General features: G+C 45.6%; 1 protein-coding gene and 1 long non-coding RNA gene across 4 annotated transcripts in view; one reads left to right on the forward strand and one right to left on the reverse strand.

The window, feature by feature from the left end:
• The window catches only part of LOC310756150, a 48,135-nt gene that overhangs the window by 17,993 nt on the left and 3,486 nt on the right, over positions 1–26,656 (reverse strand). For all 3 annotated transcript variants that reach the window (XR_014544721.1, XR_014544722.1, XR_014544723.1), the window contains exons 2-3: positions 9,590–9,740; positions 6,706–6,822 (exon numbers count right to left, since the gene is read on the reverse strand). This is a non-coding gene — a long non-coding RNA (uncharacterized lncRNA). The remainder of the gene's footprint in view (positions 1–6,705; positions 6,823–9,589; positions 9,741–26,656) is intronic.
• LOC310756127 (twist-related protein 2-like) lies at positions 1,570–26,298 on the forward strand. The gene is made up of 2 exons (XM_083599821.1): positions 1,570–2,374; positions 23,763–26,298. Exon 1 carries the CDS (start codon positions 1,860–1,862, stop codon positions 2,358–2,360), a length of 501 nt encoding a protein of 166 aa, XP_083455947.1. The 5' UTR covers positions 1,570–1,859; the 3' UTR covers positions 2,361–2,374; positions 23,763–26,298.

Consider the following 26,656-nt stretch of genomic DNA (forward strand, 5'->3'; position numbering starts at 1 on the left):
TTTCAAAGATCCCAATGTCCCACACTAGTCTTGCCAAACAAGACAAACCCCCAGAGTCACTAGTCCACACTAGGTTTTGTTAGCCCATCTGATGACATACACCTACAATGATTTATTAGCATAGCTGCTAAATTATTTGTGGCTTGACAAAATCTGTGGCTTGACAGAATCAAATGGAGTTTGGCTTGCATGGTCACCTGGATTAGGTTTATGCTCGCCAGAGGCAACCAGACAAGAGGCCTGCCCAATGCTGAGTCATGTTCTGAAATGCCAAACATCTGCCACATTCTGTCCTACAAAGCCCCATATAGGATTGCTACCTCTCAAAGAGAGAGCGAGATTCATTGAAATACATGCATATTAAAAGTGATTTTGCATTGCCTTGCAGTGGAGGTGCACTAGGGCCAGAGTACTGGGTGCTGACTTGGTAAGGTTACAGAGGCTTCCAAGTCAGCCTTTGACATGGCCCAGTAAGGGCTTGCTGGGTTCTCTCCCACGCCCCAGTTCTGGGAAGGTACACATTCCAACACACCCACCTTCACCCACCCCATCCGCCCGCTCTCTGGAGTTGCCCAAGGCTGTCTCATTGCAGGGGGTTTGCAGGAAGCTGGATGGTCGCTGGATCCCTTACAACTCGTAGCCAGTGGAAAGTCCCCAGACAGACACTTCAGGCTAAGGGAAGTGGCCCAAACTTTGGGTCCCTCAGCTGTGGGGGGGGGGCAATCAAAACTGTCCCTGCTCCTTCTGCGCTGCTTGACACAAGCTGGCCGGGTTTTGGAAACAGCAGTGGCTCCACCCCTCCTTACATTTCCTCTGCAAGGCTGCAATCCTGTGCTCGCTTACGTGGGGATATCTCAACAAAATGGGAACTACAAACCTGCAGAGGATTGCTTGGTAAAGAGTACCGTAAGTCTGTTTACAAGTCCCAGAGACAACCCTGGGACATTTATGAGAAAAAAAGCATAGGGTTGGGTTGGAATGCTTGTGTCTCTAATGGAAAAAAACTACATTTTCAGACTTTTTTTGCCAAAGCATTTGGTTTAACTCTAAAACCAGTATGTTCCTGTGTAAATAGAAGTTGACACAGGGAAGGGACCACTTTACCTACTATTAATCCCCTGTGACCAAGATGGCAAACACCCCATCTCTCTCAGATATATCTATATCAATTTGTTCCTCCTGAGAATAGCCTGCAGCGTTATAAGCTTGTGGCACTGCAGTAAGTAGCCCCAAAGAGTCCACCCAGCAGCAGCAAATGCTGCCCCATTTATCTTTTGATCAGTAGCAAAGGCACCAACCCAATGCAACAACTGCTTTGCAATCTTCATTGACAAGGTTGTGGGCAGGGGTCAGCCCCGGCAGACCCTTGTCAATTACAGTGGGCGAGGGAAACATCCTCTGGCATCCAAACGGCTGGCTAGAGCATCTGTGCCTAAGGGCTGAGGGGGGGGATGTTGGGGGAGAAGAGATGAGGAAAGGAAGGCAATCTGGAACCCATAAGCTCTCTTGATGTTTGCATTATCGTGGAGGACTGCATTGGTCTGTGCACGGCCCCTCCCCTGGAACGCCTTACCCTATCCGTAAAGGGCATTAACAACATTTTCATAACGTCCCTCCTCTCTTTAGCCCTTTAGGAAGGGTGGAGGGAAAGGAGGGTGAATAAGCAGATCCTTGAAGGTTGGAGCAACTCAGAAAGCCTTTGCCGCTCTGGAAGCTGTGGGGCTTTTTTTTGGAAGGGTCCCACCCTTAAGGTTGCCCCATTTGAACCTCGGGTCGCCTTAGCTTGGATGCACCACGGCCTGTTAGATCCAGGTCCTTGTCGCGTCTACTGAGAGGGAAGGGAAGGAGATTCGCAAAGGATGAAAGAGGAAAGCATGTGCCCAGATTCACCGGAGGGGAGCTTGGTGACCAGCGAGGAGGAGAGCGAGAGGGTCCCCAAAAAAGGCCTGCGCAAGAGGACCCAACTAGGCAAACCCTTGGCCTCGGCTCCCCTGCAGGAGTGCAGTGCCCCCTCGCCCCAGGGAAAGCGCAGCAAGCGCAGCCCTGTGCCACAGACCTTCGAGGACATGCACACGCAGCGGGTGATTGCCAACGTGCGGGAGCGCCAGCGCACCCAGTCGCTGAACGATGCCTTCGCTGAACTCCGCAAAATCATCCCCACGCTGCCTTCCGACAAGCTCAGCAAGATCCAGACACTCAAGCTGGCGGCACGATACATCGACTTCCTCTACCAGGTTCTGCAGAGCGATGAGCTCGACCACAAGATCTCCAGCTGCAACTACCTGGCCCACGAGAGGCTCAGCTACGCCTTCTCCGTCTGGAGGATGGAAGGGGCCTGGTCCATGTCAGCATCCCACTGAGACCCACCAGGAAGGTATGTCCTGCTCCATGCTCTTCTCCTACCTTGCACTTCTTCTCTAGGCTGAGTTCCAAGACCAGGGCATGGTTAGCTGCAGACTGCTCTTTAACTGTAAAAAGTTGTAGTGCACATACAAAAAAAGCACAACTTTGGGCATGTGCAAAATATCTTTCCAATCACCAGTGAACAACCATAACCAGCTGCCAGATATCTGCAACTAGGCATAAGGGCTTTCTGGTCAAAAGGTTGAAAAAACATGGTACCCTGACAGTCTTTAGATTTGAGCAGTTTTAGACTACACAGAGACAATGTGGAAGTTGAAAGTGGCACATTCCTACAACCAATGGACACATGCCTTTCTTTCATCCCACAGTCACTTCTGGTCCCCAGACCTGCTTGCCAGAAGATAGCGGGTAAGGAATAACCACACTACAGGCAAATGACTCCTCTCTCTAAGACACCAGCATAAAACAATGTGCACACTGTCATTTGTCCCCTGTAAAAAAGCTAAAAAAAAATCCCATGGCATTTCATAAAGACATTGAACAGGGATACAAGAACTGCATCCTAAGCACACTTCTTTGGAAGCAAGCCCCTCTGCATTTGGTAGGACTTGCATTTGGACTGTGCAGCACTTTGCATGGGACTGGGGGGGAAAAAGGTAAACTTGGGTCAGCAACTTGGGTTGTTGTTTTGTTAGAAATAGGCCTGGGCTGTTGTTTTTTTGTCCCTCCTAATTGAGCAGTTCCTGGATTTCAGTAGCAAAATCCACCACAAACTGCTGGATATGCCAAGCAGGTGCTGGATGTCAGCTGAAACCGACATGCTTGAGCTGGGCATTTTTATGTGTTTGATTAAGCTCAACCTATATGTTCATGTGTATTCAAATTTCATGAACCATTTATTTCTATAAATGGTATTTATGTAAGCAGAAATGCCACAAATATGTATCATTTTCTGTGCCTGATGCAGTGCCAGCCCAAGACGGTCTCTCCCCCCCCCCCTCTCTTGGTGCCTAAGCAGAGCCCACCGAGACCAACATTTTTGTAAAGTCTCACTTCACCATTCAGATACCGATTCCTGCCAATGGCTTGTCCACAAATCCAGATAAATTCAGAGATGGTCAGGCCCAGAAGATGCCTTTATCCTTTTAAATGAAGAGCTGGATTGTAGGGAATTAAGTACAAATTGCTTTCTGTTTTGGCTGTAGGTTGTAATCCAACGTCAGTCATATTTAGAGTAGAGCCACTGAAATGAATCGAGAGGACTAAATTGTGCCTTCTGATTTCAGTGAGTCAGTTTGGAATACGACTGATGTTGTATACAATGTTTTATCTTTATTTTGTGTTTGGAAGGCAGACCCATTCCATATCGCCTTTATAAGCAGGCCAACAAATTTTTCACCAGGGACACATTGCATTCATCCATTTCTAATAGAAATATAAAACCTACACTCACTGAAACATACATTCAATCCCCCACAATTCTCCTCCATATTAAACACATTCATAATGAGACAAATAGGCATGCCAGAGCCCCAAACACACTTCATAACATGACTTGCAAAGGCATCCTGATTTTTGTATATTATGCACAAACCATCTGTCACCCTTTTCATGTTCCTGCAAGAGAAGCCAGCTCTGCTGTTCCCATTTCACAGACTTGGAAATGGAGGTTGATGAAAAGAGCCAATCGCCTGGATGCCTGTTCATGTGCCTGCCCTGGATAACAATGGCACCTGATCATTATTTCTATGTGTGAAAATGATGTATACTTCCCTCATAATAAAACCACACTTTTGGCATTATATGGTAAATGTAAACAGCTAGCATCTCCTGGCTCCATATGTGTAATCACAAAAATGGATTAAAACTGCACCACTGCAGATATGGTTTTAAATTAGGATGCCACAAATAGATAAGATAAGATAAACTTTATTCGCATTAGCCAACGGCCATAGCAACATAAAACAAGCAACATATACAAATAAAATATATACAAATAAAAAAGACAGCAATGGGTAAAAAGGGCAATCAAATGGCCAAGATTGTCATTCAGATAGTGGCCCTTAATCTCATTGCACCCTTGATAAACCTAGCAACATTTGCTGTTGTCTGATCATTTTTTATGCCACAAATATTTATGCGCTCCTTGCTGCCTCAAGTAGACCTTAAATGCTACCCCACTTCCCTCTGCAGTTAGGGTCAACATTTTTAAAAGTCTCACTGAACCAGTTGGACATAAATTACTGCCTTCATCTATTCTTTTCTTGCAGAGGGCAATGAGTTCCTTTGGACATGGTTCTTAAAAACCCAAAATTCAGCCGTCTGAAGCAGCTTGCATCACTTTGCTGCGTGGTATGATTGGCTCAGTTTTGGTGCATTAAACTGCAAATTTCCTGCTGTAAATTCATAGACTGAATATTCAGGGAGCCAGTTTGCGATTATTACCATCAGATCCACACACAGCCACCCAAACTTTTTTCAGGGTGTTGTGCAAACAAGCTAAACGCACATTGGATGTACAGCAATGATTCAAATCAGAGAGAGAAAGGCTTCTATGCTCTTGAACAGGAAACATGATGCACAGATATGCCTACCTCAGTTAATAGATGCACATGAAATGCACTGCAGAACAAAGATTCGGATCTGCATTGCAAAACAGAATAATTGTAAATCAGCATGTGGGGAGACAGAAATACTGCGGCAGGTTTTAGACACCCCTAGTTGGCTACATTGCTTGACACCCTGACAAGTCTGCTGTGACTTTAAGGGTTTCCAGGAAGGAAGAATTTCACTAGCTGTGATCCCTTCCCCTGCCCCCCACAACCTGGATTTCTCTCATTTAGAAACTGAAGAATCTGGTCCTGGATGCCACTAAGGTTGCCCAGGGAGTTAAAGAATGTTATAAGGTTACTTATTCATATCAAACAGGTATCCGATGCCAAGACCAAAAAAAAGGAAACTTGCACTAATGTACCCCAAAATTCTGCAACAAGGAAAGCATAATTCTGTGACCCATATAAGATATGGGCAAAATTTCACAACCTCTCTTCTTTTGCATCATTTATCCTACATTTTATTCTTCCTTTGCATACATTTCCCCGCACCTGCTAAACATCATGAAGTGATGCAAATAACTATGTGACAGAGCAGGGAAGCCCAGTCTTCTGGTGGCCAGAACTCTTGTTCAGCAAGCATAGTCTTGCAACCATAAGGACGAGAAAGCTTAGGGGAAGAGATAGAACTTAGTGGTGGTGGCGCATCTGCTTTGCGTGCAGGTGGCCCCGAGGTACAAATCCTGGCATCTCCAGGTCGTGCTGGGAAATAATTCTGTCAGAAACCCTGGAGAGCCACTGGCAATCCGTGCCAAGAGTACTGCGCTTGAGCTGGACAGACCAGGCGTCTCTCTCTGCGGGAGCAGCTTCCTATGCCTTATGAAAAAAGAAAGCAGGCCAGGATTCATGTGGCCCTTACAACTCTGCTTCCTAGTGCTTAAAGACTTGGGGCAGAGGCCCATGGCGCAACTCTGCATAATATTTGCATATGCTGATTTCTATGGATAGATGCCTCTGATAAATTGCAATGACAGGTGGGGAGCAGAGGTCTCACCAGGATGAAATAGGGAAAGTGAATATATATTTCTTTTTAAAAAGGGGAGGTAGGAGATCCGAGGTCTGCTGCAAAAGACACGAGACATGGGCCCTCTAGGTCACCTCCTAAATACCCCCCTGCTCAAAAGTTAAGTTCCACTGAACTTTAGGGCTACCAAAACTCCAAGTAAGCATGCAGAGGATGGAAGCTTTCAAAAATGAAGGCTGCAATCTTGCACACATTTAGATGGTTAGTTAAGTCCCATGGAATTCATTGGGACTTACTTGCAAGTGAAGCTGCACAGAATTGTGCTACAAACTCCACTGTCAATATTCCAATTTTGCAGGTCTGGGCTCCCCCCCCCCCCCAGTGAGGAGAGGTTTCTGCAGAATGCTGCTTGACGTTTTAAAAGACAACCCTGTCCACCTCCGATCATTCTGTTGACTTCTTCAGTATATAGCCTGCTTTTCTGGACCAGCTGCTCCCCAAAGCAGCTGACCAACACCTTTATAAAAATGGGAACATTTGATTTCAAATTGAAAACTAGCAACCAAAAATATATATCAAAATCAATACTTGTAAAAACAGGAAATGGCATCAATTCTTCAAAATAATGAGAAATGATTGAATTAAGTAGCTTGCCCTGTCCTCCTAATAGGGTCAATGGAACAAATTTGATGCATCACCCTGCCAACACCCTGCAAAGGAATTTCAGAAACGTGTAGGTGCAACCCTGGAAATGCCCAATCTTACCTCGGACAGTGGCATCACCCGCAAAAGTGTACATTCAAAAGCACACACTCCAGGATCAGCTCTGCACATGCTGGAACAATCTTCTTGGTTAGCATGTCCCATCCATGGCTTAAGCCCCTGGGCTGGGATGAAAACAAAACAGAGCAATTAATGCCGAAGAAAACGGTGATTGCTCTTTGAGATTGCTGCAGGCAGAGTATCACCCGGAAAGAGGAAAGTATATCAGACCTAGCCTGATCTCTGACCCTGTGGCTACTCTCTCCCACAGGGCAATAACCTCTCATGATGCCCCCCCCTTCGGCTCAGTCCCCTTTTATTATACAACAGTGAATTCAGTTTTTGTTTTCTGCCATATGTTGGAAAAATATTGTCTGCTGCCGGAGGAAGGAGAGATGAAGCATGGGGGGGGGGAATCTAACCAACCTGAGAGTCTTTCCCCTTGGCCCCTCAACCTTCAGGATGAGTCTGGGTAGCATTAGCTCTGGGGTCATCCAGTCAGGAGGACAACACCCTTCAGCTGGGCTACAGTTAGAACTGATGCAAGCCCAAGACTGATGGCCTATGGAGGTTTCCATTTTCTCTAGGTTGGTTCTCACTTCGTACCTTGACAGTGATCATGGGCACCTTGCAAGCCAGCGCAAAGTACTTACAGTAAGTTCCAAATATATACAGCACGTACTGGATTTTTGTAGCCTGTGAGTCCCATGATATAGGGACGCGGGTGGCGCTGTGGGTTAAACCACAGAGGCTAGGACTTGCCGATCAGAAGGTCGGCGGTTCGAATCCCCGCGACGGGGTGAGCTCCCGTTGCTCGGTCCCTGCTCCTGCCAACCTAGCAGTTCGAAAGCATGTCAAAGTGAAAGTAGATAAATAGGTACCGGTGGGTAGGTAAACGGTGTTTCCGTGCGCTGCTCTGGTTCGCCAGAAGCAGCTTAATAATGCTGGCCACATGACCCGGAAGCTGTACGCCGGCTCCCTCGGCCAGTAAAGCGAGATGAGCACTGCAACCCCAGAGTTGGTCACGACTGGACCTAATGGTCCCGGGTCCCTTTACCTTTACTAAGTCCCATGATCCATGTGCTCAGCCATTAGAATCAATGGGGCTTAAGTAGCAGCTAACATTGGCTGGGCTGTGAGTGCATAAGGAACAATCCTCAGTCCTGCTCAGATCCATCTGTATTGCTACCCGAGTAAGCAGCATCTGATTGGGGCAGACATCAGAGGCATTACTCCCCTACACATTTCCTCTTTTTCCTTTCTGCAGTGCAAACAACTCTCACAAATCCAAAGCACAGGGGGAAATAAAGAGAAGTCCCCTAATCAGACTTTAGGCAAGGAAATCTTGGAGCACTTTGTGCTCCTGGATGCTGCAAATAGGTTCTTTCTGCTCTTGAAATTCTGTTAGAAAGGCTGGAGCTGCACAAGCTGTGGGAGACTTCTGTGTTAGTAGCTGTAGTTATGCCACAGGCCTGGTTCCCCAACTGAAGCACCCATTCACGAAGGTCGTGCTTTAGGACTTCTTGTCTGCACTGCTGAATTAGTGCATGCCCAGTGTCCCCTTCTCCACTTGTCCTGTGGCTCCTTCACTGTGCCACATGCAGCAGAAGAGCTGTAGCGCAAAGACGGAGCATCTGCTTTGCACGCAAAAGGTCCCATGTTCAGTTTCTGGCATCTCCTGGTACGGCTGGGAGAAACCTCAATCCAAAATGCTGGAGAGCTGCTGCCAATTAGTGTAGACAATACTGAGCTAGATGGGCCAACGGTATGACTTTGTAGAAGGCAGCTTCTTGTGGTCCTGGGCTCAGCCTAGATTCACTACACTACATTTGAGTTTCAGATGTTTTCAGGAGGAATGTTGGTGGAACCACCTGCCACCTGGTTCCCATTTAATCTCCTGGGTCCTTTGGTTTAAGTAGCATTTTGCTTATTTATTTTCCCACTTAATTTATTTTCCTCTGGACTGTTGCCATTTTTAAACCTGCCAATCAAACAACTCATGGTAGTGAGCGCACAAGGAGCAAAATGACTTCAGTTTTAAAAAACAAAAGATGAAGCTGTATAGCAACAAAAATGGCAAAACCAATACACGGTGAGCTAAATTCAGAGCCATCTAACCCATCCATGCTCACTATTAAAATGAAAGAGCAAGCAAAGCATTTCCCTGCCACCTCCAAAATGTAGCAAGTCTTGCATTCCATCAAATTACCGATGGGAGAATGTTTCAGAGCAAGATTAGAGAAGTCCTGCAATGCAGAACATCGAAAGCTACTTTATACCAAGTCAGACCACTGGCCCATCTATTTAAATTTACTGCCTTTATATCCCAGCCTCTTTTCATCATGGAACTCAATGTGTCCTGCATTGGACTCCCAGGTGGTCACCCATTCAGGTACCAAACAGACCCAGACCTGCCTAGCTGCCGCCAGGTGTCTGCCTCACGAACCTTTAGGCCAAACCCTGGCATTTAGCTCAGTACTGTCTCTAGCAGCTCTCACTGTTCCCTGAAGATCAAGGGAGGAGCAGAAACACTGTCTCTTGATCTTCAGAAAATAGTCCCTACAGAGCAAGAGACCTCATCTGTCCTCCTCATCACTGCTCTGGGCTGGGCTGGGCTAGGAGAGGAACCTCTCCTCCTAGCTTAGCACTGCAACAGGGAGGAAATTGCCCTTTAGCACATCACTGCTGCGAGAAGATTTTTGCACACAGGAAAGAGGACGGAATGCTCCTTCCTGTTTCATGTGTGTTAAGATCTTCTAGCAAGGGTGCCGTGCCAGAGGGAGATGGTGCACCTTTGCAAGAACATTGGGGGGAAGAGAAGAAGGTGCCTGATTTTGGGAAAGGGCCACTAGGCCACCAGAAGTAGCTTTGCAGCCTTTATATATACCTGGGCCAGATGCAGACTGTGGGTTCACCACCCCTGTGGTAGAGTCTCAGGTGAGGGTTTTTCCCCCAGCCCTACGTGGAGATGGCAGAGACTGAAGTGGAGATCTTCTGCTGGCAAAGCTGGTGCTCATCCAACAAATGATGGTTCTTTCCTAGAACAGATTTGAAATGAACAGCTGTGATGGATACTAATTTGATTAACCATGGTATTTGTTGCTACTGGATTTAAAACCAAAATGCACAAACCTTACAAGTACAAGTTGGGGTCTCTAGGGGGTGGGATTCACTGGATGTATGTTGTATCATCAAGGGGTGGAATCTGGAGAAACTGCCCTCAGATAGGCTCTAGTGTACCAACAGGGTGATTTTCCTTCTCCTTTAGTTATTTATGGTGCAATCAATCGTACACATGCTCACTCAGAAGTTAAGTCCCATTGTGTTCAATGGAGCTTAATGCCAATAAAGTGTGCACAGGATCTTAACCCCAAACTGAGAACTGGACTACAATCCCAAGGAAATTGGGAATGTGTGTGTGGAAAGAAGATGCATGCCCGGTTACAGCATGCATCTCCAAAGGCCAGTTCCATCCCCACTTTTAGCCTGCTTGCTGAAGGGAAGCAAATAGTATGTGGCCCAGATTAGGTGGAAGTCAGTTCCCAACCTTCATGATCACATATGGTGCCAATGCTTCATTGAAGCATGAAGGAAGCACATATCAGTTTGTGGCTGGCAAACAACATTTTGACTTAAATGTTTTCCTGCAACACTCTCCCCCCACCTGCTGCATGCTCCCAGCACATGCACAAACACATGCTCACTGTTCCCATACTTTAATTATTACCCAAGTTTATATCTCAAAGTGATTCTGAATAAGAGAATACCACATACCTTATCAACAATGGGTGCTATTCAACCAAGTGGCACTTAGAGTAGACCCCTTTGAAATTGATGAGCATAACCAACTTAAGGTTATTTAATTCCAGTAGATCTACCCTGAGCAAAATTTAGCTGCATAACACCTATCACGAAATTCAGAATAAAATGAATCACAGTACATAGCTCTGAGGTCACATTTCCGGGAAAGCCTCTGAAAAGAAAAATACCAAAGCAAGAGTCTGAAGCTTAACGCGGCTGGTGCTTGCCTAATATAAGTAGGAAAGGTGTTTCATAAGGCAGGTGCTGCAACACCTTCCTCCCGATTACCTTGGAGTGGACATCAAGAGCACAGGGCTCTGCTCAAAAGGTTTCTCCTGACAAACAAGGTGACTGGACAGAAGCACATGGCGTAAGGCATTCCATGAGATATTAATACCACTAGGGATGTGGGAGAAGTTCTATATTGTTTGCATTTTAATAAGAGACTACCTAATTCACACTCCTTGAACCCAAACACAAGAAATTTGCACTTTCCTGAATTTTGCAATGAAGTTCCCCAACCTAATAATGGGTACAAAATTCATATATTCAGGGGAAATGTGCATAAATGCATACAATTGTGAAAACACCACACAAAAAATGCATTGTATTAGGTGAAATTGCTTGCAATAATATTAGGTGAACTTCACACAAAAATGCTGACAATTTTTTCATGTTTTTTTGTTTTGTTTTTTAAAAACTGAATGGCTGCCGGAATGTGGAAAGCTGAATTTAAGGTTGCAAAGATGAGAAATTGAGGCAAAACAAAACTGACGTATTTGTCAATATCATCCATGCCACCCAAAGCTACCAAAAATGTTTTAAAAAGCAAGAATTCCATGAAAATAAAGGGCAGTCACTGCCAATGCCCCATTTATGTTCCCAGAAGGAATTAGCATGTATATGACAGGGTGCTCAGAAATCATGACGGAGCACCAGGGAGGGGGCTGCTATATAACTCAGACCCTAGAGAAGTATAGGCTTGTCCCCGTGTGATGAAGCCAAAGCCTCTCGGATCTGGGTTTGGTTCTCAGCGGGTTGTGTTGTTGCTGTTGTTGTTAAACCTAGGATAGTGGTTGCTTCTGGACTTTAGCACTTTCTGCCAGGATCACACATATATTCAAGTAGATGCCGATAACGCCCTTTGCGCAATAAGAATGCATCTTCATAACTCACCATAAAAGAAAAAGGCTACGTTGCAATAAATAACAATGGCTAAACAGTGCTATTGCATAATGGATCCATTTCCAGTAAAGAAATAAGTAGGACTTTGTGTGGTAAGATAAAAACCACTCGGCAGTGATGTTGTATAACGTCTGCACAAATTCCGTGAAAGCAAATCGGAGAGATTACTCAATGTTCGCTTTGTCTGGAAGTGACCACTGGCTCCTTTCCAGGGTTTGCATTTGATTGAAAGCAAAAACCCATTTCTTCTGAAGTGAAATTCCAGTCATCCCTCGGCTGGAACCCTGGAAAGCCCCTGCCAGTCTGTGTGGACAGCACTGAACTAAATGGACCAGTGGGTCTGATGTGATACAAGGCAGCTTCCTATGTCTGTGGGGCACGCTGCAGTTAATGAAAGAAAGGCACCAGGGGCACAGGCGGCGGCTAACCTGGAAGTAGTGTTGTTGTTGTTGTTTAGTTGTTTAGCGTCCAACTCTTCGTGACCCCATGGACCAGAGCACGCCAGACACTCCTGTCTTCCACTGCCTTCTGCAATTTGGTCAAACTCATGCTGGTAGCTTCAAGAACACTGTCCCTCGTCCTCTGTCGTCCCCTCCATCTTTCCCAACATCAGCGTCTTTCCCAGGGAGTCTTCTCTTCTCATGAGGTGGCCAAAGTTTGGAGCCTCAACTTCAGGATCTGTCAGTGGGTTAAGAACTTTGCCCCAGGATGAGAACGGAAATCGTGTGCTGGCAGCATGGCAGCAGCGGGAGACCCCATTAGCAAAAGCGCTCCCCAGGTTAAGAACAGTTTCAGGTTTAGAACGGACCTCCGGAACGAATTAAGTTTGTAACCCAAGGTACCACTGTATAGCTCAATTCCAGTCTTTACAGTGGGGCCAGAATCTGGCCTGATTCACGTATCACTTATCTTTAGGCAGGCAAGCCACAGGGGGATGCTGGATTCTTTACTAATCTCTCTCTTCTCTCTCTCTCTCTCTCTCTCTCTCTCTCTCTCTCTCTCTCTCTCTCTCTCTCTCCTCCTATGCATTGTGCAAGTTTAGACTTCAGATACAAGCAGCCCTAGCCTGCTAATTCTGGACGGATGTGGCCTGGGTGACATAGCAGGTCTCCTTGCCTCCTGATGCAGCTAGCCAGATGCAAGCAGCAAAACACAACTAGGATACATTCCCACGGCCTGTGTACCCAGCATCTCCCTCCCTCGGGCACCTGCCCCCCACCCTTCATGGCAGGCAAGAAGGGGCAAGCAAAAGGGCCACGGAAGGAACAGGCAGGAAGGAGCCACAGCTGCCTTTTCTCTCTTTTTAAATCAACATATTAAAGGGCAATGAAGTGGCAAGCCTGCGGCAAGGGTTGGTGCAGTGCATGGAACATGTGAAGTCTGTGCCCAGAGAGCTTATGGTCCATCTACATCAGGGATGGGGAACATCTTGCTCTCCAGATGTTGCAGGACTCCACCTCCCATCAGCCCCAGTCAGAAAGACCAAGGGTTATTAGAGGGTGATGCTGGGAGCCGTTGTCTAGCAACTTCTGGAGGACCAGAAGCTTCCCCACTCAGGTCAGCATTTGCTGCACAGATATCTAGTGAACTGGGAGATTAGATCAGAGATTCTCAAAGGATGTGGCAGGAAAGGATGACAAGTGTGGCAGGATACTTTTTCAAAATGAGAGCAAGAGCATTGGCTATTCTTCTACAGTTCTCCATATTGTTGTGAACAGGGATGTTCAACTTGGACAAATATGAAAGACTGGAAAAGAGAAAGGCTTCTTTCTCTGTTGAGGAGAGGAGAGTTTGCTTGTCTCAAGTGAGACCCAATGTAAATGAGATTACCCAGCAAAAACAAGCTCACGCCTCTCACTGAGTTTGTATACATACTTATTGCAAGAGGCTTGTTTATAATTATATTTTGGGAATGATTCATGTTCCTCTGTAGCTGCATTGTTTTATACTTTCTGGTTGTCCTGTGATCATATTATAAAGTAGTTGCGTTCTGTGCTATAAATCATGCACTGCTGGTTGTTTGTTTTTGTTAACAATAAAAAATTCAGTGCGGCACCAACTATTTTTTTATTATTATTCTGAAAGAGTAGCCCAGAGAAAAAAGGACCAATGGATTAGATGATCAGTTTAAGGGTGGGATAGTCTCTGGACAATAGGCAGAGAAGCACAGCTCTGCTGGAAAGATTGTGCGAAAGCAGATGGTCGCAGGGTGGGGTGGAGAACAGGGAGCTTGGCAAACAGGGAGGATCTCCCAGCCCAGACTGTAGCATGTCCACACTGCTACTTTTTATACCAGTTTAGCTACTAAGGTTTCTTCCCTGCACCCCAAGGTATCCTGGGAGTTGTGGTTTCATTAGGGTGCTGTGCTAATCCCAAACACCCTCTAAGCTACAGTTCCCAGGCTACTGGGACGGGGAGGCAGGGGGGAGAGAAGAGGGAATGGCTGTCGGTCATACATGTCAGCTCAACACGGCACGTTTTACTTGAATGTCTGTTCCACTTCAGCTCATCGTATTTAGCACTGCCGCTGTGCTTCAAAGTGCTCAGAGCACTTCACAGATCTCCTATGAAGATCTCCTATGAAACAAATGAAGCTTAAAGCTTCAGGGCCCCTGGTCCTAGAGGCAGTGGGGGAGCATTCTTTGCTGGCACCCAGGGCAGGCACGTGTGTGCCAGGTGCGGGAACTGCCTTGTGGGGGGAGGGCGCACTGCTGGAACGATCCCCACCCACCGGAGCTAAGTGGGGCCGCACTGCACTGCACTGCCTGCCCAGCCAGTGCCACCCTGCTTTGAGGAGTGCACTCACGGCGCCCTACAAGCCCAGCACCACTTTGCAAGACTTGCAAAAACAGTGGGGGCTGGCAGGATGCGTGCCTGTTGCATCCTTCTTACCCACTTTCCAGCTGGATGACATTGTGAGGAATACCCCCTCCCAAAAAAACCCTGCACCTGGGGTGATGGTGCCCCAGACTTGCCCATGCTACGCCTCTGCCTGGAGGAGCCCCAGAAACGACCTTCATCCACATGAAGTAGCACCACTCAAATTGGTTTTTGTTGTTGTATATATTTCAACAATCCCAGAGTTTGAGAGTCAGGAGCACAGATGTTGTAAAAGTGTGGTGATCTGTCATGCAACAACCCCACTGAAGAAGAGAACCTTGTTGGTTGCTAAGGGGCCCCCATGACAACTCAAGTTCCAGGGCCCCAAAAATGCAGATCTGCCACTGCACAGATGCATTAGATGCTTCCTAACAACCATGTAAGGTTGACCATTACGATCATCCTTAAACTGCTTAGGAGAACCAGAAGCCTTCCTGTTAGGAATTGTAGGTAGAGAAGCACACAGGCAGAATCAAACATTATTCTTATATGCTACAACTGCAGTGAGAATTATTAGCCCATTGATGGAAACAGGAAGAGATACCATTGAAAGAAGAGTGGCAAATGAAATTTATGGACTATGCTGAATTGGCGAAAGTGACTGGGAAAATTTGGAACCAGTAGGACCAGAATTTCTTGAAAGACTGGAACAAAATTATGTTGTATTTGAAAGATGACTGTAAACAACTGACATCGCTAATAGGGTTACAAGAAGCTTTGTAGGCTTAAATTATCATTTATTACTAAATGCAATTTACAAATTGTTTATTTAAGATTAGGATCTAATAGCAATATTAATAAGAATAAAATGCACATTAGAGATTAAGTTGGAAAACCATTAGTCGAGGAGGAGGGAAGTTCTAGACTTATATAGCCAAATGTTTTTATTTATTTATTTAGAAGATTGATGTTATGATGGAAAATATTTGGAAAAACCAATAAAAATTATTATAAAAAAATAAAAATAAATGAACTGCTTAGGAGAACCCAGTAAGTTTATGGAAGAGACAATTTAAACCAAGAACTTCCTCGTTCATTGCTCAACCTTCAGGGCCACAAGACTAGATTTTATTATTATTATTATTTTTAAAGAACTAGAGAGTCCCAAGAATCCATGCCGAAAATTGCACTGTTAGAATCGCTTGTTCAACAACTGCATTATGGTGGAGTGGAAAGAATACCCATCTGATTTTATTCTTATGAAAAGCAGACATGGTCTGCATGATCTTTGAGGGTGCAGAGAGATTTGAATCAGAGCTGTGGCACTGGAAGACAGCCACCGTAGGGTCATTTTGGGGTGGGGCTTTAAGTGACCACTGTACCAGCAAAGGATGGAGAGCTGCACTGCAGCCCTGTCCCTCTTGGGACTTATCTCCAAAACCCCCCAAACATGTCAGGGCTGACGGAGAAAGAGCGTGATGTGGACGACTGAGAGGGGAAGAGCCAAGCCTGTTTTCAAAGAGGGTCCATCCATCTCAGTAAATGCTGGCTTGGGTTTCTTTGTGGGGAGAGGGGACTTTGGCCTTGTTAAATCTTGCATAGAGATTAAAAGGGAGAGGGGTTTCCAGGATGGGCTTTTCAAAAAATCTTGGCTGGTGTATTGTTCGCTCATCCCAAGCATTTTGCTTTTGAAAGCAGGAAGGTGTGAGTTATTGCTACACACAAGGCCAAACTATTCCATGTGTTCCAATGCATGATTGATTTTCACTTGTCTACATTGTTTTCTTGTTTAATGGCATTCATGGGAAGCGAGTGATCAGGCTCTTGGCAAATGGTGTGGGTGTGTAAACCCCCGTGCTACCACCCCAACAACCCCCTCCCTGAAGATTGGTATTTGCAGAAGGGCCGTTACTATAGAACATTTTTTTAATTTTTCCCTCTGCCAATTCCTCCCCCCCCCCCAGGAAAAGCATTTCCCCCTGGATCCCCCCCCCCCGGGGCCTTAATGTTCCTCTTTCCAAGAACTGCCCATCAACGACAAAGGCTCTGTCCAGATTTTTCATCTCTGAGGTGGGCTGGTCCAGGGCACCAGCACTGCAGAGCTCCCAGGCCAAAAGGAAAACCACAGCTTCTACCCCCCCCCTCCGAAAACTTCCACCCAACCTTTTGTGGCTCCCCCCCTTGTGGCTCCCTCCCCCACCAGCTTTGTTAACTGCAGCTCCTTTCCCTCACTCCATACAAGTTGAACAGAGCAAAAATGTGTATTAAAATCAATCAATCAATATATCATTTGTAATGGAGGAGGATGGGGGAAAATGTGCCTCCCACTAAGAAAACTCTTAACGGGTTTTATCCCCCACTCCAAAACAATTATTCAAAAGATCTGAGGGTGGTGGTGAGGAAACATGCTTTTAATCCCCCCCCCCATATTGCACTTTAACCGAAAGTGGCAAACAATCATAAAACACTAAAATATGAAATGCAAAAGATTTCAACAAAACAAGATAGTAAAAGTCCAAAAATAAAATAAAATACATAGGAGCAGGATATAATAGTGGGATCTCACTAACTAAAACCACAGCAATCTGAAAAAAATAAAAACCCAGCAAAGTAGACAGACAATGCAAACAGGTTCTGCCACTCAGAATCATCTTTAAAGAGCCGGGTGCTTACAGCCGTTTATTGAGCTTTTGGCTATTTAATGAGCATTCCTTTGAATTTCTTTTCAGGGTAGTTAGGTGGCGTTTATACCAAAGCAAAATCCTGTGCATTTCCTCACCAATTTCCCATCTTTGGGAAAATCGATTTGTTGTACAACAGCTCCAATCAACTATAATTGTACTTGAATTTGTATGTGATTTGATCCAGTGTTTTGGGGCTAGTGGCATTTTTTTAGGTGGAGTTTTTTTGTTTTTTTGAAATTTTAACTGCACTGGACTCTTTTGGTTCAGTTTCCTTTCATTCTGAAACAAGTGGCAAGTGCACTCACTGCCCCTTTACTATCAAGCCAGGTTCAAGCTACTTGTTTTAATTTACAAAGCCCCCGAATGACTTAGGTCCAGTGTGCCTTAGGGATCACCTGAACCCTGTACTCCAACTCAATTACTAAGATCATCTTGAGGAGGATCATTGGCCATTCCCTGAGTTCATAGAATCATAGAATCATAGAAGCATAGAGTTGGAAGAGACCACAAGGGCCATCGAGTCCAACCCCCTGCCAAGCAGGAAACACCATCAGAGCACTCCTGACATATGGTTGTCAAGCCTCTGCTTAAAGACCTCCAAAGAAGGAGACTCCACCACACTCCTTGGCAGCAAATTCCACTGTCGAACAGCTCTTACTGTCAGGAAGTTCTTCCTAATGTTTAGGTGGAATCTTCTTTCTTGTAGTTTGGATCCATTGCTCCGCGTCCGCTTCTCTGGAGCAGCAGAAAACAACCTTTCTCCCTCCTCTATGTGACATCCTTTTATATATTTGAACATGGCTATCATATCACCCCTTAACCTCCTCTTCTCCAGGCTAAACAAGCCCAGCTCCCTTAGCCGTTCCTCATAAGGCATCGTTTCCAGGCCTTTGACCATTTTGGTTGCCCTCCTCTGGACACGTTCCAGTTTGTCAGTGTCCTTCTTGAACTGTGGTGCCCAGAACTGGACACAGTACTCCAGGTGAGGTCTGACCAGAGCAGAATACAGTGGCATTATTACTTCCCTTGATCTAGATGCTATACTCCTATTGATGCAGCCCAGAATTGCATTGGCTTTTTTAGCTGCCGCATCACACTGTTGGCTCATGTCAAGTTTGTGGTCAACCAAGACTCCTAGATCCTTTTCACATGCAGTGCTCTCAAGCCAGGTGTCACCCATCTTGTATTTGTGCCTCTCATTTTTTTTGCCCAAGTGCAATACTTTACATTTCTCCCTGTTAAAATTCATCTTGTTTGTTTTGGCCCAGTTCTCTAATCTGTCAAGGTCATTTTGAAGTGTGATCCTGTCCTCTGGGGTGTTAGCCACCCCTCCCAGTTTGGTGTCATCTGCAAATTTGATCAGGATTCCCTTGAGTCCATCATCCAAGTCGTTGATAAAGATGTTGAATAAGACCGGGCCCAAGACAGAACCCTGTGGCACCCCACTAGTCACTCTTCTCCAGGATGAAGAGGAACCATTGATGAGCACCCTTTGGGTTCGGTCAGTCAGCCAGTTACAAATCCACTGAGTGGTAGCATAGTCAAGACCACATTTTACCAGCTTCTTTACAAGAATATCATGGGGCACCTTGTCAAATGCCTTGCTGAAATCAAGGTAGGCTACATCCACTGCGTTCCCTTCATCTACCAGGATTGTAATTCTGTCAAAAAACGAGATCAGGTTCGTCTGACATGACTTATTTTTCAGAAATCCATGCTGACTATTGGTGATCACAGCATTCCTTTCTAGGTGCTCACAGACTGTTTGCTTAATGATCTGCTCCAGAATCTTCCCTGGTATTGATGTCAGACTGACTGGGCGGTAATTATTTGGGTCCTCCCTTTTCCCCTTTTTGAAAATAGGGACAACATTTGGCCTCCTCTAGTCTGCCGGGACCTCGCCTGTTCTCCAGGAATTCTCAAAACTGGCATGGCCAGTTGGTGGCGCTCACTTGAGAGTGACAAGAAACTGAGCCTTTGGCATCATTGGCCCAGTGCTATGGAATCCCCTGCCAACTGAGATCCAGAAGGCACCTTCTGTGCCAACTTTTAAACACCTGCTAGCACTACATAGTTAGCTGGGGAAACAACAAAAGACGGATTTCTGCCCAACTGCTTCCTAATTTCAACAGCCTTAGATTCAGGGACAAGCAAGCGTCCCATGACTAGAGGCATCATATGGTGTGCACACTCATTTATTTCATCCCACGTCTCAGCTCAAAGAGGTTTGAGAAAACTCTGCAAAACATTTAAGCAGTGAATCCATCCCAACGATCTGCCCACATCCCGCTTGCTCAAAAGCCCCTGCTGACATGAATGGATTACTTACGCAAGCAGCTTAATGTCGGAGCAGCAACCTTGCGCAAGTTCACTGCTCTGATGGGACACCGCCCACCCACGGTGACCACTGATGCAATGAGCAGCAGGATGGCCATTTCAAAAAGGTCACTGTAACTGTGTCTCTAAGAGACACTAGCAGAGACAAATGCTTATCTCACGGTGTGAAAAGCTTTACTCAACCGACTGCATCTCAAGCTGCGGCAAGTCCAGCAAGAGCTTCTGACCACATCAGACAGACAGAAACTTAAATATTCCCTATGACTATGGAGAACCAAACTTCTCCTCAACTTCCTTTCCCTTCTTAGTTAGTGATCTTGTTGCTTTCTTCTTTCTTACAACCTGTATTTTAAACTTTGTTTCTGAGTCAAAATGCTGAGTTGGTTTGAAAATGCAAGAGAGAACAAACACATGTGGATCTCTTCTGCCTGCAATTTTAGATCTTCCAAAGGCTAAAGGAGATGCGCTCCAAATATGATGCTGCCACTGGTGGCCTATTGGCACCACTTTTAAGTGTGCCTGAATTCAGCTGTCAGGGAGAAAAAAGCCACTGCTTTGTAGTTTTGGAAAAGCCCACAGAGGCAGCATCAGCCAAAAGCCACAAGTGCATTTAAAAGCACTTTGGAATACCCCCCCCCCGCATCAGATAATGTGCATGGCCCCTTCCAGAAGTTATGCTGTTCCCGCCTTCAGGTGTCATCACATTCCCTTTCCCTGGGTGGGAACTTGGCTCACACTGTTCTGCATCCAGGAGTGCCAACTAGAATAAAATACTGTGGGGGCCCAGGTAAGCCCCACCCTGCATAATCAATCACATGATGCAGTGCACACACATGATTTCAATGGGAATGCCCATAAACTTTGTGGGGGTCCAGCCCCCTCAAATATTTCATTGTGAGGGCCAAAGCCCCACAGCTCCTAGAGCTGGCTCCTATGTCTGCATCTAAGCTTGGAAACAACCCCAAAAGGTATCCTTCTAGCCTGCTCCAACACTTCCATTCACACACACAGAGCTCTGCAGTGAAACTGACAAGACTGAGGAAAGCCTGATCAATTTCATGAGAAAACAGAGAGGAAGACTTCGAGAGAAACTGGCATCAGGGAAATCCATACTGTTTCCCTTAAACTTGCCAGTTTCAAGGTGATTGACTACATGGGACTGGCGGAGATGACTGGCAGAATCCGTGACCAAGGGAGAGAGACGGTGGAAGAAGATTGGAAGAAATTTAAAGTTTATCTCAAGAACTGTTGCAAAATTAATGAGTGTTAAAATGTTTTGGGTCAGGCAAAACAGAATTGCGGGGACAAACAATTGGATATGAGAAAAAGGATTTAAAGAAAAAAAAAGTGTTATAAGTTGACATTGGGGCTTGCTGGAAAACTTCAAAATAGGGATGCAGAAAAGGGAGGTATGAGGAAGTCGATGAAAGAAGGTTTAAGAAAAAATGTGAAGAAATTATACGTGTTTATATGTTTGTTTGTTTTTGTATTGTTTTGTATTGTCTATTATTATGTGTTAAAAAACCAATAAAAATTTTATAAAAAAAAATAAAAAAAAATAAACTTGCCAGTTTCAGTAGGTGTAGGTGGAGAAACTGGTGAAAACTGACAAGGTTTTCCTACATTAGTTTGTTGGGGGAGGAAAAGACGAAAAAGAGAGAAAGATTGGGGTGGGGGGCACTGCCACTCTTTTCAGAAGGGATCCAATCACACACCAGCGAATTCAGGTTGCACAATTATAGTTTATTGGGAGGTCTTGCTCAACAAACCCACTTCCATTAAAATGGGAGTTTTGTGGTAAGGAAATTGATGGACGGAAATGCACTGGCAAGTGTGAGGCAACGCTTGCTTTGACGCAACTTCATCCAACCTTCCCAAATAAGCAAACCAGAATGAATGTTCATGAAATAACTTCCCTTGTCTAACATCCCTGCAAACAAATCAGGACGAATGCTCCACAAACAGTTCCTCTGGAAGTGTTCTATACGTATGGAGATAAATGAAAGAGAAAGGAAGCAGGAAGTTGTTCTCATGCATACACCCCTGCAAAAATGGCGGGAAGCGGAATTGTGCTTCAGTTACTTCCACTCACAAGATGCACAATGACAGTATAAGAGCATTTAAAAATGCATTGTTGCCTTTCACCAATGGCAGAAGAAACACTCAACTGTGCTTTTAGGGCGTCAGTTACAGATTGCAGACCCAGCCAAGGCTGTCATGTGTAGTTCAGCCCCAACTGGCATGCTTGAAAGTTGACCGCCTTAGCAGCTCATCAGCTGGTCCATTTCTCCTCCTTCCTTGCATTCCAGGAGGGACAAAAGAGGGGAAAATGGGGAGGAGCAGGCATTGAAAGTGTGAAAAGAAAATCCAAGTAATTTAATGTGATGTGGCTATGCTTATGATTTAGTCCAAGTAATTTAAGGTGCTGATGATTTATGGTGCCAGGGGCCTTCTCTGTGGCTACAATCCCAGGCTCCACAAGTCCGGGCCAAGAGAGATCTGGCTAGCCCCACTTCTAGTTACCTTCAGCCAGCAAGATGTTACTTAATCAGATTTTCGGTGGAAACAGTTAACCAAGATTAAACTGGAAAATAAAAGAGCGTGGCATTTGGATGAGGGTGCTGTGTAGATGTTGCACGAAACTTGTGCTGGCAGCCCCAAGTCCACAATGAAGCGCCCTGTGGAAGGACCCTCCGGCAGGCCTGGCAGGCACAGCTGCTGAAATCCTTTCTCCATGCAGCTCCCAAAAGGTTCAGAATGTCTGATCCTCCCTTTTCTCTACTTTTGGCCCATTAGCCAACATGCAATAAACAAACAAACATTGCAACAGGATGCTTTTACTCTGATGTTTTACCTGTCTCTTATGGCTGTTTTCAACACACTTTGTTGTATTCCATTGCTGGACTCCAACCCTCAGCACCCTTAGCTAGCAGGACCAGTGGTCAGGGCTGATGGGAGCTGTAGTCCAGCAATAGTCAGTGACCCCACTGTGTCCCTGCTCCCCACCTGCCTCCTCACTTTGCCTAATGGTATAGGTCTGGCCATGAGGATGGTGGTTCCTAAGAGGAGCTCAAGAGGAGGCAAGCAAGGACGACTTCTGAGCTTCGCCTCTTTCACTTAACATAAGTGGCAGCCCTGCCACCCCAGACCCGGTGTGGGAGTGTGGTGGTGTGTAGGGACCTTTGATGATAGCTTTACACAATGCATTAGTGCTACATGTAACTTGGAGAGTGGAGTATTCCTGTAACATAAAGAGCTGGACTGTAGGTACTTAGCACTCGTTAGGAGCAGATAAATCTTTAAAGCAAGATAGAGTTACAAAGACTTGCTGATCAATATATATATATATAATCCTCATCTGGTTTGTGATCCCTGGAAGGATGGTGGTTTTCAGCTGTTTTCATTTAAATAATAAGGAAATGCAGTTCAAAAGGATCAGCTCTCTCATCTCAAAGGGGTTTTATGCATTTAATTTCCTTTGGAGAACAGGCCCCGGAGAGGACTGGGGAAAAGAGAGGCACTAAATATGAGCCAGCCCAGCCAATCAGAAGGTGCAACTTTTAGACGTTAAAGGTTTCCAACAGAAGCAAAAAGGAGGAAGACCTTCAGGCCAGGCCAGTGTCTTCCATATGTCAACATCCTTGAAGGTTTGGGCTTAACCTCCTGAGACTACCCTGAACAAACAGCTGATAGTTTAACCTGTTCAGTTGATTGTTATCACTTCAAACTGGAGACAGGGAATTTTATTATTATACATTGCATTTCTTAATACAGCTCTGCCCAAAGGACTTTCAAAGCAATATATAGCATACCAACCAACAATAATGGCATTGGAAAAAATGAACCAGGGCACAAATGAATTTTTTAATGTCTCCGTGCACAGAGAAATCTAGCACATTGTGGTAAGAGTTGTAGCTTACCCTTCTTGACATACTGGTTTTCTATGTGCCGGGTTGAGTGCATTCAATCCTGCCATCTCCCATTGCAGTAGAGGCTAGAAACTTGTTTACCATGCAATGAGCTACTTGCTGAGAGACGAACGCCCAGGCACCCAGATGGCCTCATCCGTTCTGCTTAGCAGGGGGGAGCCATGGTGATAGTACTTGTTGCATCCAGTATAAATACAGACCTTCTGTAGGCCAGGCTGTTTGTTCCTCTCCCATACAAATACCCCCTGTAAGTTGTCAGTTTGAGTTTGCCACTGATTTCTTTTTGTGGGTTTTGTTTCTCCAGGTCCATTCAGGAAGGTGGCCAGCAGGTAACACGCTTCTGCCTCACCCAAGAGCAGCAACAGAGGAACTCTTCTCCAGAGAAACTCAGGGCATATACTCTGTATCATTCTCCATCGCCAGCTCAAAAACGAGACCAAACGTGATCACCATCCTCTTGGGGAGAAGAGAGCCCAGCTGAGATCCAGGATGGAGAATCCAGACTTTCCACCATTACTCTGGGAAGAACTGCAGACATAAGAGAGGCAGTGACTCAAAGCAGGCCCAGACTGCTTTTGCTTGTAACAAGCTGATCTCAAAATGTATATCTAGAACTCTTTCGATGAGCTAATTTATTTTTGAATTTGCAGGTTTTAAGAATAATTGTTTTATTTTCAATAGCTTTCTGCTTCCTGGGAAGTTCTTTCTACCTGCTCCCCTCCAGCTATCCACTAGGACCCAAAACAACAGGAATGACTTAAATCCTCTTGAGGTGATCTCCTGTCACCCTCCTTCAACAAGGACTTGAGCTCTAAAAGCCTCACTCCCTCCTCTCCCAATGGGGTTATGGTTATTCCGCTGCCAGAAAAAACATATTCTGTACATGCTCAGGAGCATTACACTTTTGGTGGTGCTAGTTTATGATTCAAGGCTAAATCCTGCCCCTAAAAAGCAGGACCTGCCCTGGCCTGGTGAGACCCAGCTTCTTCCATTGAGGTCAGCTTGCCCCTTCTAGTGATCCCACAATGGCCCATTCTGGCCCAAGTCTCATTGGGATAAGCACACCTTGCTATTGCCTAACACAGCTACTCACCGCTGCTAAATGGTCACCATATGGTGGTGGGAAATGAGAGAAACCAAATGCTTCTGGGGTGGGTGTGTATCTATCAGCAGCACAGGCTCAGTAAGTGGTGCAGTGGTCATTCTGTCTCCCCAGGGAACCCTGGGAACTGAGGGACTCATAGAATGTAGTTCTGTGAGAATTCTGAGAACCCGCACCAAACCACAATTCCCAGGAACTGTGGGACTGGGTGAGCCATTAATCTTAAAGTAGCCTATAAAACAAACCCAAATTTATACTTCAGACATACTCATTTTTTTCTGAACACAGTGGATTGCAAAGGATGCAAGGCCTTCATTGAGAGACTGCAACTCAGTGGTGGAGCACATGATGTGAACTGCCCTGAGATCTTATGATAAAGGGTGGTATAGAAGTCCTGATGATGATGATGATGATGATGATGATGATGATATTTTGCAAACAATGTCCCAGACATCCGGCCTCCAAGGAATGCATTGCCTGCTGCCATGTGACAGCGACAGATGTGGCACACTCTTTCAAGGCCAGATCTGCTGCCTCCTTGACAGTCCTCCCCATGTTGCATCTACAGTGGCCTCTGGGCAAAAAGGAGGTGCTGCTGGCCTCCTGCCACCCTTGTTCCTGATGTAGATCTTCACTCACTACTGACAAGGAGGTGGGCGCCATTTTGTGGTATGCCTCAGGTGCCAAAACGTCTTGGGCCGGCTCTGGTCGCAGACTCAGTCTCTGGCATCTCCAGGTAGAAGGATCAGGAAACTGATGGTGGCGGAAGAAACCCCTCTCCACCAAGATTCTGCAGAGTTGATGGTCCTTGGAAAATGGCTTGACTGGTCCAAGGCAGCTTTCTACATTCTCTCTTTGCCAGGGTTACTTGGCGACTGTGCTAATATCCCATCATTCCCCTTGTTGGGTGGCTTAAGGCTGGAAAATGACACTTCCTCACTAAATGTAACTGACACGTTCTTTGAATTGCTTCACAGGGGGCAGAATAACTGTTGAGCCCTTGCTTGTAAGCTACCTACTGAATTATGGTACATAAACTGGGGGCTTACAAAAGGGATGAGGCCAGAGGTGACCACTGGAACATATACCATAGAGAGCAGTAGCCCTGGCTACTGACCATGCTTACTGGAGCTGGTGGGAGTTGTAGTTCAGCAGCCTCTGGAGGGCCAAAGGTTCTCCACTCCTGATTTAGAGAGGTGTGGGAAGCAGGCAGACAGTTCCCGTTCCCAGATAGGAGGAGGAGGGAAGGGGGTCACCTGCTCTTGCCTTTAGAAGTAGCTTGATTATCTGCAAAAACCAGAATGGGAAGCTTTTCACTGCCAGCTGGAACATTGCTGGCTCATGCCTGCAGATCCAACTGCTATACAGGCACAGCTGAAGAGGGCGTTAAAACAGCTGGCAACCCTAGCCTCCTGTTTCAAAGAACACAAAGCACCTGTATCTTTGAACAGTTCCCTGATTCTACAAGACAAATGACTATTGTTATGTATGGTTATATGGGTCCCTAGAAAGACATTCAAAGGGCATAAATCCCTTTGCAAATGGCAGGAAGGACGTACTTTGTAATTATTCTGCTCTGATAATGCTATAGATGTATAAACATACATATGGAGAAACAGAGGGAGACTTTTTTAAAAAGTTGTTTTGCAATTGTTTAACACCCCCCCCCCCCAATTCAGGGCTTTTGGATCTTGCTAAATCTCAAGCACTTCAAAACACAATAAAAGCTATGATGGTGCCCTTGTTTGCAGATCAGACTAATATATTTTCCAGGATTCAAAAACAAGCCAACATCCTCCACCCAATATAACATGTGATTTTGTAGTAATAATGTTTTTTAGAGAGCCTTACCAACAAGGTTTTCTGCTTTCTGAACTGTTCCTGCTCATCTGCCTTTAACTGCTGAAGTTAAGCAAACATTTTAAAAAGTTCAGCAGGAGCCTGGAACTTAGAGGGAAAGCAAGGAGAGCTGTTCCTGGTGTGAAAACAAAGTGCTAAGTATCTGCACGATGAGTTGCTACTTAATGTACAGGGACTGCCAATAATAATGCTGGCAACCCTTTGGTCACAAATTTTACTAGCTATACAGTTCCAGG

The sequence above is a fragment of the Podarcis filfolensis genome (assembly GCF_964270895.1).
Source record: "Podarcis filfolensis genome assembly, chromosome: 2".
Lineage (NCBI taxonomy): Eukaryota > Metazoa > Chordata > Lepidosauria > Squamata > Lacertidae > Podarcis > Podarcis filfolensis.

Excerpts from the sequence above, each read along its gene's own strand:
- LOC310756127 (XM_083599821.1), top strand. The coding sequence starts at position 1,860 with ATGAAAGAGGAAAGCATGTGCCCAGATTCACCGGAGGGGAGCTTGGTG.